General features: G+C 36.4%; 1 protein-coding gene across 2 annotated transcripts in view; it reads left to right on the top strand.

Moving 5' to 3' along the window:
* Positions 1-754: 754 nt before the first annotated feature.
* The window catches only part of LOC149081500 (peroxidasin-like), a 213,735-nt gene continuing 192,822 nt past the window's right edge, over positions 755-21,667 (top strand). The window contains exon 1 of one of the 2 annotated variants that reach the window (XM_089238436.1): positions 755-1,080. In XM_089238436.1, coding sequence (XP_089094562.1) covers positions 1,032-1,080 — 49 coding nt within the window. In that variant the 5' untranslated portion in view covers positions 755-1,031. The remainder of the gene's footprint in view (positions 1,081-21,667) is intronic. The other variant, XM_089238437.1, reaches the window with a different exon arrangement.

Here is a 21,667-nt window from a genome sequence, read left to right as displayed (position 1 = left end):
TCAAAATAATTTTGAAATTATTTCCTTCTCAAGAAAATCTCGACATTGTTTCTTTCAATAAAAGAAATTAAAATTTTCCTTTCAATAAAAGAAATTAAAATTTTCCTTTCAATAAAAGAAATTAAAATTTTCCTTTCAATAAAAGAAATTAAAATTTCCCTTTCAATAAAAGAAATTAAAATTTTCCTTTCAATAAAAGAAATTAAAATTTTCCTTTCAATAAAAGAAATTAAAATTTTCCTTTCAATAAATCTTAAAATTATTATTTTCAATAAATATTGAAATTCATCTCAATAATAAATTCATTTAATAATGCTGCAGTATTAAATGACATCTCAGTATAGTCTTTTGATGTTTTCAGCCATTGTCTAAAAAATAGTCAGCGGGTCACGATAAAAATTTCCGAGGGTCACATGTGGCCCGTGGGCCATGGGTTAAAGACCCCTGTTCTAAGTGATATCAGTTTTTTTAAACAATGCTCTTGGTGCGGGGTTACTGTTTCTTTTTTAACAATAAGTCATTTTTTCACTCAAGCCTCGAGATATTCGAAATGGTTGAAGATACTGCGCGAATGTAGAAGGAAGTTCGGAAAAATCTCTTCCTCACACAAAATAGCTCTTTTACGTCAGGTTCCCTCAGCACGTCGTTTCTTGTAGATACGTGCTCTTCCCTCTTGGCGAGATCAATTGGCGACGATCTTGGCTCCGATACTGAAACTTGTGTTGCTATAACAACCCTGTTAAGTGGCGGGATTGGTTTTTTTTCTTCCTCCGTGTTTAGCTTTTCGCGCGCGCGGTCGCACGAATTTGAGAAGTTTTTGCTTATTTGCGCAGTTTCGGTCGTCCGAACAGTTTCTCTACATTTTATAAAGTGCGGAAAGAAAAGTAAAAAAAAAAATATTTACATTGTAATCAACGGAAAACAAATTACAGAAATTAATTATAAAACAATATAATTACGGATTATAAATAATTAATTAATATCCGAGGAGGACTTAAATTGGATTTTTATTTCTCGTCGAAAGAAGGAAGATGATTGGAAAATTGTTTCTCGTGCTTTCTGTCGTCTGCTGTGTCAAAGGTAGGGCGTAAAAAAATTATTATTATTTAATAATTTCTATATTTAATTATAAAATCCTAATTATCAAAATGGTCATTGCTGCAAAATGGAAGAATTTTTAAAAATTTGAATTATCTTAATTTTTTGATTTTTTTTGGTACAGTGTTTCAGATAACAATATCACTCTAGTGTTCTGGATAACAATGGTTTTTTTTTACTCCCCAGTTGTTCTGGGTAACAATGCTATTATTTCAATGATCCAAGTGTCCTGGGTAACAATGCTCTATTCTCCAAAAATAACAATTTTCTATTGTTTTACTGATCTGCTAACGGTTCTAGGTAGCAATGGTATTTATTGCTTATGATTTAAGCAACAATGGAATTTTTTTAACTTTCCCAGCATTCGGGGAATGACAATATTTTTTACTGTCCTAATATATAGGTAACAATGAATGATGTTTTTCTACATCACCGAAGCTCTGGATAACAATAGGGTCTTTCAAATGTCCCTGTGTTCTGGGTAACAATGATATGTTGCCGCCCTTCTGCTCTTTCGTACTGATTTTCGGTAGCAAAGATATTTTGTATTCGTGTGGGGAGGGGGATGACGGTGATGTTTTTTATTGTCCCAGTGTTCTGGGAAAAAATTTGGGCAACAATGATATTATTTTGTTGTCTTGAGTCCTGATGTTCTGGGTAACAATAATTTTTTTTTGCAGAATCCATGTTTTGGGTAATGATGGTGTTTTTTTGAACTCTATCTCGGTGTTCTGGGTAGCAATAGTACAATAACAATAGATAGAAATTGTGATTTCCGATGTTCTGGGGGAATTATTTTCATACCGCCCCAGAATTGTGGCGAAAAACTGGATAGCAATGGTAATTTTCACTATCCCGGTGTTCTGGGTAGAAATTATTTTCGATACCATTCCAGAATTCTTTAAATCACCGGATAGCAATGACAATTTTTTCCTACTCTGGTAAAAAAGTTTTCGTACTGTCCCCAAAATTCTGGCCATAACTGTGTGATAGCAATGGTAGGTTTTCCTACCCCGATGTTCTCGGTGAATATGATTTACATACCGCCCCAGAATTCCGGCAGTAACTGTGGACAACAATGGTAGTTTCTGCTGCTCCGGCGTTTTGGTTAAAAAGTATTTTCATACTGTCCCAGAATTCTATCGAAAACTGTATTAACAATTTTTACTTGCCCGGTGTTATGGGAAAAAAGTGATTTTCATACCACTCCACAGAATTCTGGTAATAACTGTGAATAGCAATGGTATTTTTTACTTTTCTAGTGTCAGTGGGTAAAATTTATTTTCATACTGCCCTAGAATTCTGGCAATAACTGAGGATTTTGCTGCCCTGGTGTTCTGGTCCTGTGTTATGGATGAAAATTATTTTCATACCGTCCCAGACCTGATGGTTTTTTTTACTATCCCTGTATTCCGATTAAAATTATTTTAGGAACAACTATTTTTTCAACCACAATGTTTTTGCCCTCATGATTATCTTCAAATTTATGCATAATAACGATCTGAATAATAATAACTATCATTGGAAATTTATGTGTAGTTTTTTTTACATTCAGTACACAACACATGTGTATCGAACAACATAACCTTATTTAAATAATACACTACACTATGGATATATGAAAATTATGTTAGATCAAGAAAAAGTAAGATTTTTTGTCGCTATGGAGATAATTGTCATTTCCGGGATGGGGTTTAAAATGCCACTTAATTTAATTTGTGACGTCTGGTACTTCCGGTTTCTAGTCGTATTTCCAAAGGACCCCTCGTCGAGAACCCGTTATCCCCTCTTCCATCTCAGCATGGTCTCCCAACCCCTTGCCACTAAGGAGTTGTTTTAGTAGGCAGGCTAATGTTAGGGCACGAACAGAATGGCAATTAGGCTACCCCTTCGCCCCTTCTGTCTCCTGAATGCTTGAGAACATAGTTGATATGTTTTTCCAACCCTCTTATGGGATGTTTCCGGTTGATTGTGGGAATGTAGGCAACCAAAAAATGACAAGATGACTGAATGTCAAGTATACCAGTGATTCTCAATCTCGGGTCATATGCCCCCCCCCCCACTCCTGTGATCCCGGAATATTTTTTAAGGGGACCACGGGTGAAAATCAGATATGAAAGGGACAGCCGCGACGAGTGGTGAAGGGAGCCACAGAGAACTGTGAAGAAATTTAGCTTTCAAGTGAAATATGTTGTATAAGTATTCGCTTTTTTCAGAATCCAACAAATCTGTCCATGAAAAATAGGGTCATCTTAAGCCGTATCCCCCCACGTGGACATGGCCAGGGGCGTAATGCACATAGGGGGCATACATGATGAGATCTACGAGTTTGGAGTGTAAGTATGTAGATATGCAAGCTGTTACTTCTTCAGCTAAGCATGGGGTCCTAGAGCATGACTTTGTCCGGGGTCCCATGATGGTTAGACAGCCATGCATGGAACCTCCACAAGAAGCTCGCTGAAATTAAAGAAGGATAATCAACCCCCCCCCCCCCCTCCTCTTCTGTATCCGTGCCTGAACGGGGGTTCTAAAGATCCGTATTAACAACAAAAAATTTGTGTTCCCATTATAAATTTAGTTTTGACTAAATTCAATTGAATATGTAGAAAGGATCTCTCTCTCCTGGATGAGGATAGGAGAACCTGGTTAAGAGATAGGGGGAATGGCACGAGAAGAAAATATGGTCCTAAAGTGGGGGGGGGGGGGGCATGGGCTAAAAAAAAAAGTTGAGTAACACTGAGTTATACTAGATTAATTATTTATAATCGACATGTCAAGATTTGGAAATCGTGAGGGGGTGGGGTCTATAGGTCTAAGATTTTTGACCCTCCCCCCACCTATACCCATTCCTTATTTTCCATTTTCCGATGGATGTGTAGTGATAAAAAATTTTGTACACATCTTTCTTTAAATTTTATCTGGGCCCGTACCAGAGAGCCCCGCCTGCCTTTAAACTTGGCTCTCGCATCAGGAAGTATAACATGATACATAATTCTCTAAGGGTCTTCACGAGATTTACATCAGAATCAACGTAAATATGTGCATAGTATGTGTGTGTGTGTGTGTGTGTGTATCTAAAAATCTCTTATGATGACAGAAAAAGGGTCGGCCGCGTCATCAAAACGCCACGGAACAATTTTAGAAACAGGTTGACTCAAAATTTCTCTGGTTAAAGAGAGGTGTGTGTTAGCGCCTGTCTAATCTCTCTTAATTGGCAAGCTACCAACGTGGCGAGAAGTCACCGGCGTATAAAATGTCTTTGAAGGAACATGGCCTACATTTTATAACAGGGAATTTCAGTCTTATTTTTTATTTTATTTTTTTTATTGTCACAGTGGAAAACCCCGGTAAAGTCTGAGGAGAACTCGAAGTGCTATTCAGTGTGGAGTCCCAAAATCTCAGACCTGGATTAAGGGGTACATCCAGGAATCCCTTTTGAGCCGGGCGATTTGTGCTCCAAGGACCCCCTCCTCTTCCAGACTTATATTGCTAAACAGAACAAGGATTATGAGTAAATTCGCCTTTCGTGCATCCTCATGGAACCCCGTCCAAATTTTTACAATTACCCCCCTGGTCAAGTACTCCGGCTGTAAAGGAAGGACTGGTGCTCATTAGTTTATCCATAATTTTCAAATGATACTTTTTGGTACAATCTCTTTGCCGGTTGTTATGTAAAAATAATGACGGTAATTTCCATTTTACCTTGAATGCAAACTTTCTGAGGAATGAGCGAGACGGCTTTTTCTCAAGAATTAGACATTTTTCTGAAAATTATGCCGAATTGAATTCAGAAAGAAAAGTCATCTGGTCTCTGCCGAGGGACTTGAACCCAGGTCCTCGTAGAAGGCACGCTTGCCCAGTTTGAAAGAGGCCCTAGGTTTGAGTCCTGGCGGAGACTATAGGTAATTTTTCTTCCCGAAATTCAGAAAAATTTATTATTTCTTTCCGAGGAATATTCACGATGTTTTTTCTTTTCCTACCAATTTTCCATTTTTAATGTCATAGTGTTCTGAGCAACAATGATAATTCTGCTGTTCTGCTTGATAGCGACATTTTTTCCAGTGTTCTGGGAAACAAAGCTATTTTTCCTGTTACCTGCTTTAATTTTTAGGTGCAATTGCAATCGGTTTACATGATTCCCATGGAATATATTTTCTATTTCAGCCACTAAATATTCCATTTTCTTAAATATCAAATTTTTTACTGTCCCAATTTTCTAGGTAACAATGATATTTCTTAATGTCACAATGTCCTGGGTTACAATATTGTTTTAACAGTCACAGTGTTCAGGGTAACAATATGTTTTCTGTTCTTATCGTTCTAAGAAACAGTGAAATTTTTTACTGTCCCAGTGCTCTGGGTAAAAATAATATCTTTCACTGTCTCAGTGTTCTGAGTATTTTTACTGCTACTATTCAAATTCATAATTTTTTGCCAATTTGTTACTTCCATTGCCCAGTTTTCGGATGAGAAGCGACTGTTATAAACGAGCAACAATGATATTTTTACTGTTAAAACTTTTCTGCTGTAGTTAAAATGATAATATCTGAGATTAAATACTGCCGTTCATAGTGTTCATTATTCGAAAAATGTTCTTATATAAGGACAATAATAGTGACTATTTTCATTTTTGTTTATAAATATATTTTAATTTATATAATATTATTTCTCTTTACACCATCACATTTCATTTCTATTGCTATGATGTTTTTGTGGAACGGTATATATATTTTTTTATCAACCCAGATCTGGATAAAAATGGTATTCTTATCGCGTACCAGTTCTGACCTATTGCATTATACATATAAGTGAAAAACCTGGCTTGTGGGCCATGGGCAGCATATATATATGCAGTGAAATCTGTACGAAATGGAACCCCCCCCCCCCCACGTTAAGAGACAAATAATATTCCGTTTTAGACAGATTTACATTTATAGAGGTACAATATATTTTTATTCCGGACACTGTATGAGACGAAAACCTGTTTTAAACAGAATCAAAATATAGTCTGTTCAATTTTTAGTGCTATTATTTGCACCTCTATAAAACGGAAATCTGTCTAATAAAACGGAATATTATTTAAGTCTCTTGAACGTTCTGTTTCATACTGGTTTTACTGTATATGTATATTGTCCATGACCCCCAAGCCAGACTTTTTTACGGACTCTTCAATAACGAATTTATAGCATGAAAAAACAAAAAAAAAAGATAATTGTCCCCGGCCCTGTCAGCCCCACCCTTTTGAGCCATGGTACTACCCCAATGATTTTGCGTAAAGATTATATATATATATATTAATTAATATCAAAACGGTTTTGAATTATAACCGTATTTTTAATTCCAGTGTTCTGGGCAATTATGATAAACCACTATTACTCATTATCCTCCGAAAATAATTTTTCAACGGAAATATCGCTAATACCATCATTGGAAAAAATGATTCTCACGTTTATTAAAACTGCAGCCATTTCTGTTTTGCTTTGGATGTAAACATTGCACGGTCTACGATGTTTTCAATTTTTACTGTTCCAGTGTTCTGAGCACAACAGTGACTTTTTTATTACAATTCTAGGTGCTCTGGTAAAGAACGGCATATTTCATTGTTCGGTGTTCTGGGTAGCAGCAATGTTATTTTTACTATCACTGTTCAAAATTTTTGGATGCTAGTGTACAGTTTAATTATTTAAAATGGTTCTTATGTAAAGATAACGGCAGAAAAACTACTTTTTATTCAGAATGTAAACTCTCTACGGTCCGTGGAATCTTAGCTTTATTTATTTTCTACCGACTTTTTCCAAGGCAAAAAAAGTCGTAAATACACACAAATTTTATTCTACATTTATTCTGCGTTTTTGCTTGAACTTGTTCGACAAGTCGTGTAGAAGAAGAAAGCGTCACACGCACATCGTTATGTGTGTTCAAAGGGCGATTTTTCTTACTTCGGATTTAGTCGCTTGGGGCGCTGATGGCCCCTACGTGCTGGGAATTCACTAGAAGCCGATTTTTGAAAAGGAAAAAAAAAAAAAACACGTAGCGCCAAAACTTTTTCGTAGTTTGTTTCTTGTTGTAAGCGATGATATCGGATACATTTTCTTTTATTTCGTCGACCAAGCAAATATTTCATAAAAAAAAAAGGAAGATAGAGAGAAAGCCTCAGAGAGAGAGGAAGAGAGATGCAGCTGTCAGGAATAATGGCTCTTTTCGCAGCAAGTTGAAAGGCTTAGATGTCACATTATTTTTATTCGGAATTTATACATGATAATAATAAAAAAATTGTTTTGAAACATGCTTTTTTTTTTTCTTTTCTTCAAGTAATGATATTGCTGTCTTGAACTGACACTTAGGCTGTCCAATTTGTCGCCTTGTAAATCCGAATGCTGGATGTTGAAGAATTCGGTTATAAATAGAGGATGGATGTCATTGAGGTCTAATCAATTTCAGACGTTTTTCCCGCGATTATTGTCTAATATTCAAATTTCTGAAAGAGTCATGTTGCCTGAAACATTATTAGTCACACATGGTTTGATCGTATAACAATAAAATTCATGATGAGATGCCGTGAATGTAAACTCTCTTAATGTCTGAAAGGTAGATTAAATTATTCATTCTTTCTCCGAAAATTCTACATCCATATTTTTTATGGGCATCTTTTTTTTTTCAACTACTTCGTTTCGTATTTTGCCTGTTGTGGCAACAATGAGGTGCTAAACAATAATGAAACTTCATTCTAGTCACAATGAGTTTTTTTTTTCTGTGTATTTTTGGCTTTAGTTCTGGGTAACAATGATATTCTTTAACTTTACAGTGTTTTGGAGAAGAAACAATGGTAATTTGTGTTCCAATGTTTCGTGGGAAAAAAATTATATTTTTACTTATAAAGTATATTGAACAATGTTTTTTTCAAACAGTGTTCTCAGTAACAATTGTTTTCCCTCTAACAGCGTTCTCAGTAACAATTGTTTTCCCTCTAACAGCGTTCTCAGTAACAATTGTTTTTCCTCGAACTGTATTCTCAGTAACAATGGCCTTTTCGAAGTGTTCTGGATAACAGTAATTTTTCCTTGTATGGGGAGCAACGGTTATTTTTCCGGAGAAGTGTTCTGGGCAACAGTGGTTTTTTTTCCTCGAACAGTGTTCTGGGTGTAGCGATGATGCACATAATTTTGCAGCGTTTTTTTTGGGGGGGTGGAAGCAACGGTATTTTTTTCTATTTATTTTCCAATATTTTGTTGGAAAAAATTATGTTATACAATGACTTTTTCGAAAAATGTTAGTTATACAATGGCTTTTTCGAAAAATGTTTGTTATACAATGGCTTTTTCGAAAAATGTTTGTTATACAATGGCTTTTTCGAAAAATGTTTGTTATACAATGGCTTTTTCGAAAAATGTTTGTTATACAATGGCTTTTTCGAAAAATGTTTATGGTAACAAAGAGTTTTGGAAAAAAAGGGTTTACGATGGGTTTTTTTCGAACAATGTTCTGGGTAACAATATCTTTAACTTTATAGTGTTTTAGCTGAGCCATAACTAGGATTTTTGTGAGGGGAGGGGTGGCAAACGTGATTTTTCCGCCCCTTCTGGTGTAAAATTCAATCATTTTATGACGGTGTGTTTTGCTCCCCGCAAAATCCCCTCCTCAAAGTTTTCAGCCCATGGACACTAAACAATAACATTTTCTGTTAAAATATTTTGTAGGGAAAAAATTACATTTTTACTGAAAAAGTACTCAATAACGTTTTTTTTAACAGTGTTCAGAATAACAACGACTTTTTCTTAGTGTTCTGGGTTATAACGGTTCTTAGCCCTCGAAAAATGTTTGAAACAACAACAGTATTTCTTCAAAATTGTTCTATACAAGAAAGATATTTTAATATATTGTGTTTTATTCCAGAAATACTCTGAGTTACAATGAAGTTTTTTTCACCACAGAATATATCTTAGGGAGGGTCCTCTAGACTAGAGGAGTACCCGGTGCCTCAGATCAAGATTTTTAGCATTACCATGATATTGATTTCAATTTAAAGTGTAAAAAAATAAAATAAAATACTGTCAGTACTTGAGCTTCCCAGGATGGACCTTTGTTATTCTAGCCTTTCGGGGCCATGGCGGACTGAATAAGTAGTTTATTAACTGATAACAATTAGACAAACAGTCTCCGAGTCTCAGTTTTAACATTTTTCTTAAGGTTTGAAATTCCTTTATTACACCATAACATTAATAAATGTCATATCACATTTGACCCAGACCTTTTTATTGAAATATTCAAGGTTATCATATCGACTATTGATCGAGTTCGATCTAAATTCCATCAAAAAAAGAAAATTCAATTTTTAAACAGGTTTCCCGTTCTAACACATAATAATATATAAATGTTATAACACGAGAGAGCAAACACTATTACTCTTCCTCTCACGGCCTTCAGCAACGGAACACAAACAAACACACACAAGACTAACATCATCTCATCCATTTTCGTTCGGTAATGACAGATGTTCTGACGTCACGAATGTTTATTTATTTATTTTATTTTTTTCAATATCCCTGAGCGTGTTCCGGGCCCTGAAAAACTGAAGCAAGCGCTTTTGTTGATTAATAGTTCCGTAAATGGTGTGTTTGCGGGATAGCATACGCATCGTCTATTTTCATGGGAAAAACAACAAGATTCTCATTTTCCACATTTCCTAGGATATCTATAGACCATAAATATTATTTTCGAAAGAAACATATATATATATATATATATATATATATATATATATATATATATATATTATTCCAGGTGTAAATTAGTTACACTATATCTTTGTATTGCTAAAAAATAATCGATGGTGCTGGGAAAAAAGAGCGTGTCGTTTGTGGTGCCTCGAGGAAGGTGGAATCACCTTGAGTTTACTTGACATCATTAGAATTGGTAATACAAAAAGTTTTTTCACGAATAAAATAACATCCCATGCTTATAATGTATGTTTTGGTAACCTTTACTATGCTAGCAACACCTGGACCAACAAGAGAAGAACGTTTCTTTGGCGATTAGGTTTGTTTTTGGTGTCCCCTTTTTTTTTTTGTTGCTGCTAAAGTAGGCATTTAATTTGGTGCACGTGCCCCTTTTATCTCTCTCTGGGGCAAAGAAACCACATTTATATTTACAATATGCGAGGTATTGAGAATTCGAGCTCATGAATAAACAACTGGAGGTTTTTACCACGTCCGTGGTGGTGCATTCGTATGTAATGTGAGTGAGTGAGTGTTCAGGTAGTGTCTCTTGTTCTCGGCATGTAATTTTGGATGTCGCTCGTCGCTAATAAGACGCGACCGGTGGGTAATAACTATAATTATTTGATGAAAGCGAACGAGCGCTCACTGGGTAGGCCCACTTACTTAGACAACACGAGAAATGGTTACCGTGTTTTTTTTTTTCTTATCTGTACGTCATCGTTATGAATACAGATTGGTACTTACGGATCTATGTGAAATACACGTGAATATGGTATGTATAGTTGCGGAGGTAGTTAAGAGAAAAGTTCAAAGGGCAGTCAAATGTCGAGATTTGTATTGAGTTGTATGACGCAGTCAACTTTTTAACAATTTTCACTCGATTTTATCGAGTCCAATGAAGCGACCGATTTTTGACTTGTCCAGAAGAATATGATGCCATTCAACCTGATCGAATTGTGGGTCATTAATGGGCAATAAATATATTATATGTCCCGGTTTCTTCTCGTTGAAATCTGGTTCTTACGACTGGCTACCTATGAAACCTGTAAATGTAGACCACACGATTATGACACCGTGTTTGATTGCTGTTATCGAAATGAATGGAGCATGACGTTTAGCGTTGATAAGTGCATGGTCGCTCATTTTGGTTCGAACAACCCACGGTTCTCTTACGAGTTGAATGGTGTCACTATCCCGGATGCAACTAGGATCACCGATTTGGGAATTCTCATTGACGAGCGACTTAGGTTTTCTGAACATTGTTCAGCGGTGGTCAAAAAAGCGAATAGAATGCTTGGTCTCATTTTCAAAAAAGTCTCTTCGCGTTTTCCTAAAATTATTCTTCCGCTTTTTCGAGGCTTAGTTCGTCCTGGACTGGAGTATGCTGTAAGGTTTTGGAGACCATACCTACAGAGGGACATAGACTTGGTTGAAGGGGTGCAGAGAAGAGCTACGCGTGTCCTTATTGGCACAAGGGCTTGAGTTATGAAGAGAGACTTCATTTTTTGAATATGTTTACATTGGATGAACGCAGGTGTCGAGGAGATATGATCGAAGTGTTCAAAATTTTCAATGGGATGGATAGGATGAACCATGAACTTTCAGTACACCGCCAATCGACTGCTTTTACAAGGGGACACCAGTATCGATTGGTGAGGGACAATGCAAGGTTATGGTGTCGCAGGGAATTTTTCTCTAATAGGGTTGTTAATAAATGGAATAGCTTACCCCCGGAGGTAGTAAATTGTGACACAATTGATACGTTCAAAAAGAAATACGATAAACATGTTGGGGTAAATCGAGAAACTATCCATACTTAGAATAAGACAACCATAAGTATTCTTTATGGGCATTGCATAATATTTTATCATGTGTATATATTGTTTATAATTTTTGTTAATTGCATTTTTAATTGGGTTGCTGTATTTTTGAAATATATGGCATCCATATTTTTATGGGCATCTTTTTCTCAGCCACCTCGTTGGGCATTTTGCCTGTTGTGGCGTTGTATTTGTATTTGTATCGGTTCAGTAAAACTTGCCTATTTTTTATGTCTTTCGATTTCCTGCTCCCCCATGTAAGTTTCTTAAATAAACACGCTTTCACATGTGTTCACAAACAGCGGCCTATGTCGAAAAATAAATCTGCTTATGAGAAGTTCTTTAGAAACGATCATATATCAGAGAATTCTGTCATCATTGAAAGAAAAATCTAAATTTATATAAAATCATCATCCATTTATTTTCAGTCGCCATCGATGGCTCGTCAGGAAAGAGGACAAATTTTCTCGCTCTGCAGATGACGAGCCAATGATGAGTCACGTTTCCTACATAGTTTTCAAATGACAAATCAATTTGGCATTTCTTTTTTTATGATGTAAATATCCGTCCGCCGTCGAAGTAAATAACAATCATTGATGAAGTAAGTGTATGTGCACCAGGGAAAGAATATTCCAGGCACAGATGGACAACCATTTCCTGCCGATGGGAGCCCAAACAACAACAAGAACAACAATTGGAACCTAATCTTTGCCACTGGGTGTAAATACCGGCGAGACTCAAAGGCGTCGTCGGTGAGGTTTCCATGGAAACGGGACGCCATCAACTCTCTCATCTTGTTTCTGATCTCAACTCGGGCATCTTGGGATGTTGAAGATGAGCCGCCAGCACCACCACCAACTCAACCAGCTCCACCTTAAAGACTTTGTTTTCATTCCGCCAAGATACCGAGGGTTTTCTTCAAGGTTCTGTTCTTTCTCCTCTTCAAGAAAACGCAATCTTCGCTGCTCTTTTTCTTGTTTGCTTCTTCTTCTTCTTCTTCTTCTTATTATTATTATCGTTTTTCTTGTTTTTACAAACATGGTGTCAGTAGCGAACGGTTGATGGAAAAGAAAAGGAAGTTTCCATTTTTTTTCTATTTCTTAAGAACTTTTTCTTCTATAAAGGGTTACGGAGAGAGAAAGCGAGAGAGATAGGTTTTTCTCTTTGAAGAAGCACAATAAGGAGTGATATTTCTTACCTCACCTGAACTGTCACTGCCATGAGTTATGGAGTGACCATTTTCTTGCTACTTGATACCGAATGTACCATCTATTCAATGAGGAGGAGGAAGAAACTATTTATTTCTCCACTCTTTTTTTATTCTATTTTTTTTACTTATTTCTCTTGTTGATCGAATGGAACTAAATCGATTTGTGATTTTTCTCTTTTAATTGAAATTCTTTTTCCGGATTTCACACTTGATTTTGTTGTTTTTTTTTCTTGGGAGTTGATAAGTTTTCGGGTTATTTCTATTCAGAACAACATGGAAATGGATTTTTTTTATATAGAAATGTCTGGAGATTTGTTTTAAGGATTGAAATATTATGGTTTCGAAAATTATTAATTGAGTATGGAAAGGAGGATTTATTGGTAGGTATATATTTTAGGTATGGAAATGATTGATGAAAGTATTTATGCTTTTTTTTTAAATATCTGTTTTCAAGTATATTGGTAGATATATACATGGCACTCTGTTCGTGTTTTTCTCTACTTGGAGCATTAAATATCAACAATAATATAATAATTAGTCAACGACGCTTTTAAATCACTTGTTATCATCAATGAAGCATTGTTTGGCTGAAATACCCTGGAAACATTTCTGATTTAGTAAAAAGCATGAATAAATAAATAAGTGACAAGTAATTGAATTCTTTAGTCAGCAATACCAATAACACTTGATCAGCAATGCTTCGTAAATAATTCTTTTGTCAATAATAATTTGTAAATACTTCTCGAATCAACAGTGTAAAAAATAAAAATAAAGCAGCCAATGCGTTTTAAATACGCCTTCAATCGACCTTGCCTTGTAAATAACTCTTTTGTTACCAATGCTTTATGAATAATTCTTCCCCTTTTCTCTCTCGACCACATTTTCTAAACAATTTTCTTTTTACCAATTTTTTTTTGGTCAAAAAATACTTTGTAAGTAATTTTTATTCGTCGTAAAATTATATAATTGTGAATATTTTTTATTCTTCAAAAATTATTTGTTAATAAATTTTCTTCGTCAAAAAATGAATTTTAAATAACTTTTATTCGTCTGAAAGCATTTGCAAAAAATTTTTATTCGTCAAAAAACCCTTCGTAAAAATTTTGTTTTGGGAAACAAATCCTTTTTTAGATGATTTTTTAATCGTCAAAAAATCCTTTGTATGCAAATTTATCTTACAAATGATTAAAAAAGACATCTAGTGCCGGAACTTGACTACCTAAAATAAATTGCAGTATTTGGCCTTCAAAAGTAGAAAAATTACAAATTAAAGAGAATGTATTGCCATGACTGATGAGTTTTGAGCATATTTATTTGTTCATTCAGTAGTTAACTAATTAGTCATTTTCTTAAAACTTAATTTTTATCATAAATATTTTGAAATGTAACATCAATATACGACAGCGGAAAACAAACAACAAAAACTGGAAATCGATCGATTTAATTGATCTCCAGCAGGAAATACTACTGTGTTTGTCATGGCCTTGATAACGGCACCAAATTGAAGGTCGGGGGACCAAAAACCGAAAAAGGGGTTATCCTCACTGCTAACGAAGAGAGATGATGGTCCTTTTCAATTCATCTTGGGCAGTTTCCTAAGGAGGGTTGATTGGAGCATAGTTTTGTTCTCACTGGGGGCACGGTTTCGCTCTCTTCTGACAATGATAATGAAATCCAACCCACACAGTGCAGATCTCCAGTATGAAGTGGGGAAGGGATCTTGGACGTATGTATATATTCATTTAATAGAAGAATCCTTTCTGTTTCCCTCATTACAATAAGGGTCTTCTAGAAACGACCGGGGAAAAGAAAAATGGTAGAAGAATATAGATTCAGCGTTTGGAAGGGTATGCAAGCAGAAAAGTCTCCTGCACAGCCCAGTGGTGTTCTAACTTCCTTATATGTATATATGTTGCATCAATTTCATATATATATATGGCCATGACATGATGTATGGATATGTACGATCAAGTCATCGTCTTTCGTCCCCGCTCCGAAATCGGAACTGCTTGATGGACTAGCAATGGCTATGGTATAGGGTGCCTTTAAGGATGGGGCGGCTAGGATGCATCCCATAAGCTCATCTTTCCTTTTTTTTGTGTCTCCACCCACCCTCAGAAATGAAAATGTGAGCTTGTCTCTGAAAGTATTCCTTGAAGTTAAGGTGGCCAAAGGAGGGAGGAGAATGCATTTTGGGAGAGGGGAAAATGACACACATACACACTGTGTGGGATACATAGTACATACATGGATATAGTGAGGCTTATATAGGGTGATGTTGGTGCGTTGGGGGTTGGGAATGGGAAGAGCTAAGTTATCCCATCCCTTTTCCTCTAAAAGCTTTCTGTTTGTTTTTCTTTTGTCTTTCGGTCGGGAGAGAGAGGAAAATCGGGATTGGGATTGGATTTTCCTTCTAAGTTCCAAGAGACGATAGATTTTTTGGTTGGGAAGAATCTATAGCTTGTGGGTATTGCTTTCTCTTCTATACTGATGTATGAAGTGGAGAGAAGAGAGGATTTTGGTTTTTTATGTGCCTCCATGTTAAACTTGATGTCCAAGTGCTGTCTAAGATGTTGACATAAATTCTATTTGGAGTCCGGTGGAATTTTTGGCTCCATATTTTTATTTTTTACGGATAGAATCAAAGCTCTTCTTCCCAAATTGATTTTTTTTTGGACTGGGTTAAGTTATTGACGTGCCGTGACATGTTTCGCGAAGTTCTCGAGCCTCAGATTATATTGTTGAAGACGTTAGCGGGATAAGAAAAAATACAATATTAATTGTACATACATCAGTCCAGAACAGTGTTTCTCAACCTATTCCAGCTCATGGCCCCCGTTGTACCATATTTTCTTCTCGTAGTTCCCCCTGTTCTATACAGGCCCCCTACCTTTATCAAAGAGCGAGACCCTTTCTACTTATCGAATTGAATTTAATCAAAGCCAAATTCAAGTAATGGACAAAAATTTTATACATTAGATCAATTTCTGGATCGATCCTGGGCCAGACCCAGAGGGTAGGTGATCATCCCACTTAAGAACCGAATAATATGAGGAAAATACTTCTGTAAAATCCTTTTCGAAGTTTGGTAACTCAAAATTTCCCTTAAAAGAAATCACGTGTGATTTCCCCCCCACCCCTAAGTTTTTGAGTCCCCAAAATATTGATCCTGCGTGCGACCCTGCGCCAGACCAAAAATATCAAGAGTTTGCATACATTATTTTGATGTCTGGACATTTATTAGTAGGCAGTGGACATGACACCAGTTTCTTGGGCTGGGAAAATACAACGTTAGTAATGAATATTCAGGGAGGCCGAAAACACTAAAAGGGGCGGAAAAAGTGTGAGGGGACGGGGATGGAAATTAAGAAAAAATAACCGTAGCAGAAATTAAGAAAATGGAAAACCAGCAGAAATCAAGAAAAGAGAAGGATAACAATAATTAAGGAAATTACAGCACAAAATTAAGAAAAGACAAAGAATATCGGAAATTTAAAAGAGAGAAGGATAGCAAAAATTAAGTAAAAAGGGAAGGACACTTGAAATTAAGAAAAAGAGAACAATGGTAGACATTATGACAAAATAGAACGATCACAGATATTTATAATAGAGAAGGGCAATAAAAAACCAGAAAAGAGAAAGACAATAAAAAATTAGAAAAGGGAAGGGTAGCCGAAATTAAAAAGATATAAGGATAGCAGAAATTAAGGAAAGAGAAGGGCAGCAGAAATTAAACTAGAGATGGAAAGCAGAAATTAAACTAGAGATGGAAAGCAGAAATTGCGAAAATAGAAGGATAACCGACATAGAGAAAAAGAGAAACTATTAGAAATTTCAGAATCGACAAGAGAGGAAATGGTGCAAAAGCTTTGAAAAAGGGCAAATCAGGTGACAAATCAGAATAGGGGCAAAAACAGATGAAAAGAAAAAAGGAGGAGGGACAGAAATTTGTTTTTATTCACTTTTACACAATTTTAAATACAATAGAAAAAGTACAAAAACATAACGCAAGGTAATACATCATGAAACGACACATAACTGCTGAGCACAAGAATTTTGATCTTCCAATGTCCGTCCAGTGCACATCCATGAAAATCGCACTGTAGTATTTTCTTATGACAACCACGTCTTTGTTTATATAGAAATTTAAAATACTGGAAGTAAGAACTCGGAAATTTTAAGAAAAGAAGGGTAGAGCAGAAATTTAAACAAGGAGAAAGATGGTAGAAATTATAAAAAGGACGGGGGAGTGGGAAACAAATTAACTTCTCTAAATATTCACTGGGACAGCGGCAAATAGCAGAAAATAACACGGATTTAATTTTCTCCCGAGAGTTTTCACTGCGATACTCTTACTTGAAACGCCCGCAGGGAATATTGGACGAGCTTTCACACGGAAAATGAATGGTAGTAGTAGTACGTTAGTGAAAAGCAAGTGACCCGAACTGACGGAAAGTGAGAAGAGAAATCTTGAAATAATTTGCTTAATAGCCACTTTTTCCTCCGCGTCCCTCCACCCGATCTGTGCAGTAGTTTTCAATATCGATTTTCCCCCCTCAAGTCTATCGACTCCTCGCAGATGGCGCGAACACCACCATCCAACTCTTTTGGTATCTGGAAAAAAAGGAGTTTTTTTTTTTATCCTCTTTTCCTTGAGCAAATTTCTCTTGATTGCTCCAGTAGAAAATAGAATAGAGAGAGAAAATCTACGGGAAATCTCTGGAGGGAAAAGTGTGTCAAATGGCTTGCAAAAAAAGACGTTCGTCTCTTAGGGTGGAGGAGGAGAGAAATGGCACCATAAAAAGACAGAAAAATTTCTGAATTCCTGAATATATTTTTTTACCTCCTTCTCCTTTACGACAACGAACCATATAAACTGTAAAAGAGCAGAGAGAAGAAGGAAAAAGAAAGGCAAAAATTGTCCTCTGATGTCGTGGAAATTTTAAAAGATGGGGGGAGGGGGGGCTATCAAAAAAGATTTATGTCCTGTCGGTGGAATTGTCTCTCTTTCTTCATCCTTGGGTGTGGTCAGCCTGTGGGACAAGACGGAAAAAAAATTATATAAAGAGGACAACACACTGAGAAGGAGAAAGAAAGAAAAAAAAAATCTCACGTATGATCAGTTAAGAAGCGAATTCAATCAGTAGATTTCCTTCCAAAAATCCGAAGTTTAGTGCCAGGGAGACCTTGAAAATACCCAATTAATAAAGCACGTGCGTCCAATTCTCTTAATTGATCGGTGATGATTTATTGAAGCTCTCAATTATTTTTCGATTTGAAGTAAGATACAGCATCCCAAGACGCACATGAGCAGATTGCTATATTACTGTGACTGAGTGGACACATTTCTATCGGACGAGACATTGCCCCCTTAAACCTGCAAATGCTAGTATGTAGTAGGTAAGTTTTGGTCTGGGCGTTACTACGCACGTAGTTATTCCTACTATCGTGATTGGAGATAAGTACATCAACATTCTAGACCACGGGTGCACAACTCGCGGGCCTGATGCGACCCGTCGAGGAGTTCTTTTTGGCCCACGAAAGATTTTCCAGTAGAAAAGTAACAATGCATACAACACGATATATACCTTGGCTGATATATACCACGATATTTATATTTGCTCATAAAAGGGATATCCGGATCCATACGAGACATCGCTAACTAGTATCAACAAAAAAATGCCAAAGTTTAATGAAGTTTCCAATTATCACGAAAAAAAGGCCAAAGTTATAACAAAGTTGCCAATTATAGCCAAAAAAAGTTTTTACGGTTTAATATAAAGACGCCTATACTACCACTGAGATTGCTGAAAAATTGCCAATGGTGGGAAATAGAGGCCTAATAGTGGCTTTTTAGTGGCCTAAATATTTTTTCCTTGAAAAATATCATATTGGTTTATTATTAGCCAAAATTTTTCCTTTTTACCAAATTTTATATTCTTGAGGTACGTGCTGATGATATATGTGGGTTTTTTTTTCAAAAAATCTCATAAAAATAGCCTGGATACATGCATTTTTTTTTAATATGAAGTATATTAGTTATTTAAAGTAATACACAGAAGCCAAAATTTCTCATTCTTACCACATTTTCTAACCTTTGGCTACATTCTGATGCTCTATCTTAAGCAAAATCATGAATAAGGATTGCATCACACATCTAAATGTAGTGGTGTGTGTCATTTCACAGGGTTTCATTTTCCCTTCACAAAGAAGCAGCAACAGTAGTGACACCATCATGCTAGGGGCGCACAGGTGGTCCTATAATCCAATAAAGACACCAGAAAGAACTAATGAACTAACTTTCCCTAAAGAACTAGTGTACGTACTAATGTAAAGACTAGTGTGTACTAGTAGTTACTTTACCTCACAGACATTTTCATTTTCTTTCCTATAAGAGAAGTAGCACATCTCCTACTGTATATCTCCCAGTCTTAATATTCAATAGTTGGTTTTTTTTATACTTTCACCGTTAAGCCCAGTTAATCAAGGTTCTACTTTATAGTAGTAACAGATTTATGAAAAATAATCAGCTATATACAAAGTGATTATAATTAAAGTTTTGATTCTCCAAAACTATACAATAAGAACTACTGGTCAGAATGACTTGAAAATTTGCATGAGCCTCCTGAATTTACTCCTGCAATTTACTCCTGAAGCAATGGAAATTTCTTTGGCAAAAGAAAAAAAGTGCAAAATATGCAAGTAGATGATGCTGTACTTGGCCAGCAATATAATCTATTTTATGTAACCACATCATTTTGGCAATTCAACAGCATCAGTGTGTGGATAGAACAATGTCTATCAAGATGAACATTGCAATACCAGCAAAGCAGCTGCTGAAGACCCATTTTGACAGTAACAGGATGCAACTTCTGGCTGTGTGGGGGATACCTCAAAATGTTATGAACAGTGGTCAGATTGCGATTGAAAACTTCCGTGAATTGCAATTTCCAGCACATTCCCTATATGCTAGAAGTTCCTCAGGAATATTAACGGGGGGGCACGTTTAGTTTAATAAAGGTGAATTGCAAGCGCATCCACATCATGACCACGGCATACTCTGATCTGTTGTTAAACAAGAATTTTTGTGCTTTCACCTCATAGCCAGAACACGTTGGACAACATATTTAACATTTCTTGAGTAAGTTGTAGTTATTTGTTCAATTACTTCGTTTTGTAATGTTTCCATGAATTATGAAACCGTGCAATACTATAATTAAGTTATATATTAACTAGAATAGGAGAAGTGTTGTGGCAAAATTCGTATACCCCACAAGAAACAAAACCATAAATGTTCCTCTGCGCACCCTGTGCGTAGACTGAATTCCGAAACTCAAGACATTCACGTTGAATAAACTATTCAAAATATCGAAAATCTAATATAGATGACAGTTTGAATCGGAAAGGAAAACAGATACGAGGATGAGGGTATTGACCATTTCTTCACACTTCAGCAAAGCGGACATACTGTACGCTCAACGTATTTTCCTTATTTTCCAGATCTAAACCCGACGTAGGTTGAACGCATATAAATGCATTGACATTAATATAAACCAAACATTTTCCATGTTTTCAAGCTCGTGGCACCCATGGAATCGGGTTGTGACTTCAATAAATATTGCTAGGATCTTTGGTGGTACTACACCCTATAATCAATCAAGTTCATTCCAAGGGAAAAGTCTCCCTGATCCAACGCGAAAGGCGCTGCGGCACACCGGTCGGGAATCACTATGCTATATAGTATATATCAAGGGTGTTCAACCTTTTTGCGGCATTTCATTCATTTGGAAACATGTCGCTGGCACTAAATCATTTAGGAGACCCACGACACATTTCCAAACTAATCAGGAAGTGTGTCATGGGTCGCTTAGGTTATCTGGAAATGCGCCGTGAGTCTCTTAAAAATTTTGAAATGTGCCGCGGACAACTTGGGCAATCTTCCGTTGGCCACTTGAGTGGTTTGGTAATTCCTCGCGGGTCGCGATCTAATAAAAAATTTTCATTATTTTTCAATTTCGCATAAATTTTTATACAGCAATATCAGATAACCACCACCACCACTGTTTAACCGAGCAATAAAATGTATAAGTAATCATTTAGTTAATTTTTACAAAATTAGGTTTGAGGATGCGGGCCACAGTAGATAGTAGGCCCAGACATGATTCAACACTACCCAAACTCTGGGTCGCCCACTGACCTATTCCCTTGCTGTCGGGGCAGAGGCGGATTTATTGAGGGTTATATAAATTTCGGAGCCTTTCCCCCATTTCTCTAATTTTCTTGACCACCCGTCCCGCAAATTTCCCCCCCCCCGAGCTCTCCGCTCTGGGATATAGCCCACTAACCCCCCCCCTTCGCCTATAAATACGCTATTGAGGATGCGTATGATCGTGACTCATACGAAACAGCTTTTCTAGGGCATAAGCCCGATATATCAGAGAGAATATCCATGAAGATAAAAAAAAAAACTTAAAAAAAAAATCCAGCTGTTTTCGATTATTCTCAGTCAACTGTAATCTATTCTAATTCCTCCACTGCACCAGTGGCGTAATCAGATTTTTTCCTCTAATGAACTTGAACTTGGCGCGTTTCCATTTCTCCCCCCCCCCCCCACCCTCCTTGTGATATAATTTCTTTTTATCTTTTTATACATAGCTTAGTAGTGTGTCTTTATTGCTTCCGTAAACCTTGACCAGCTTAAACAGCTCGGAATGTGTGCTGCTGTTTGTTTATTTTTATCTCGTATTTTAACTCGGTTCCCGCCATTGACGATGAGATAACAACTTGATCGCTGACGTCCCGCGCTATCGCCATCAATTTTC

The sequence above is a fragment of the Pholcus phalangioides genome, unplaced genomic scaffold (genome assembly GCF_987345545.1).
Source record: "Pholcus phalangioides strain wild (caught in Gottingen) unplaced genomic scaffold, Ppha-v1.0 ptg000010l_1, whole genome shotgun sequence".
Classification (NCBI taxonomy): Eukaryota; Metazoa; Arthropoda; class Arachnida; order Araneae; family Pholcidae; genus Pholcus; species Pholcus phalangioides.
This window is presented reverse-complemented; position numbering and strand designations above follow the sequence as displayed.